General features: G+C 43.2%; 1 protein-coding gene across 1 annotated transcript; it reads right to left on the bottom strand.

The window, feature by feature from the left end:
• Positions 1-3: 3 nt before the first annotated feature.
• LOC107682692 (solute carrier family 2, facilitated glucose transporter member 1-like) lies at positions 4-910 on the bottom strand (the record flags this gene model as incomplete). Its single annotated transcript, XM_016478859.1, has 3 exons — positions 588-910; positions 188-428; positions 4-102 (listed from the first exon to the last, which is right to left on the bottom strand). Coding segments are annotated over exons 1-3 (435 nt in total), but the record flags the coding sequence as incomplete, so codon positions are not given.
• Positions 911-1,038: the final 128 nt, after the last annotated feature.

Genomic DNA, 1,038 nt, shown 5'->3' with positions numbered 1-1,038 from the left:
GAAGGGCAGTAAACAGCACTGCAGCAGGGCTGGGATAAAGGTGAAGCCAAGGAGGAATGGCCACATGGTGGCATTTCCCATGATTGCTTCCATACCAAAGATCTACAATACACAAAGCAACACATAAATATATAGAAATAGCCAAATGGTGACTGAAATGGCAAAAATGTCCCGAGTATGTATGTACCTGAGCCATGAGGATGCCAATAACGATGCCCAGCTGGTGAAGAGTGCCCAGGGCTCCTCTGAGGGCTGTGGGGGCCACTTCACCCACATACATGGGCACAAAACCAGTGGACAGACCAGAGTAAAGGCCCACCACAAACCGTCCACTAATGAGCATCTCCCAGGATGCCCCCATCTTAGAGAAGCCCATCAGTGCTGCAGCGATGAAAGCCAGGACATTAGCCATGAGCATGGAGTTCCTCCTGAAATGAGAAAAATAGGAAGAGTTTTATAATCAAACATTAAAATCATCCAATTACCATCAGAAACAAGGACTGAATAGTATCCAAGGAATTAAATAATGTAAAAGATGGTGGTGCCATAATGTTAAAAACATATCAATGGCTACAACTGTATTTCACCTTCCAAAGCGGTTAACAAACAGCCCGACGGAGAAGGATCCAATAATGCCACCCACAGAGAAGATGGCCACAGACAGAGACCACAGGGTAGTCATGGTTGTTTTAGGGATGTTGTCATTATATCGATCAGTCCATGTCTCATTGTAGAAGGCCTCAATGATCTACAACACAAATACAGTCACTTATTACCAGGGTTATTATAATTACTAGAATTGAAACTAATAATTTTATATCACCAATCTGCTCTGGGTGCTTGTGATTTATGTTGTAATGAGCAATTCTGTGCAGCAGGTGGCTCACTGTCTCGTTCAGTATTAGGTAACATGGTTTTGTAATGAAAACTGAAACCCACAGAGGGAGTCAGGTTTCTCTGAGATCTCTGTGTGAAGTGTTTGTTGATAAACACAGACTGTCTGTTGTAGCGATCAGAGGAATGTCACCCAATAAGATT

This window comes from Sinocyclocheilus anshuiensis, unplaced genomic scaffold (assembly GCF_001515605.1).
Source record: "Sinocyclocheilus anshuiensis isolate Anshui unplaced genomic scaffold, SAMN03320099.WGS_v1.1 C32491808, whole genome shotgun sequence".
Taxonomy (NCBI): Eukaryota; Metazoa; Chordata; class Actinopteri; order Cypriniformes; family Cyprinidae; genus Sinocyclocheilus; species Sinocyclocheilus anshuiensis.
This window is presented reverse-complemented; position numbering and strand designations above follow the sequence as displayed.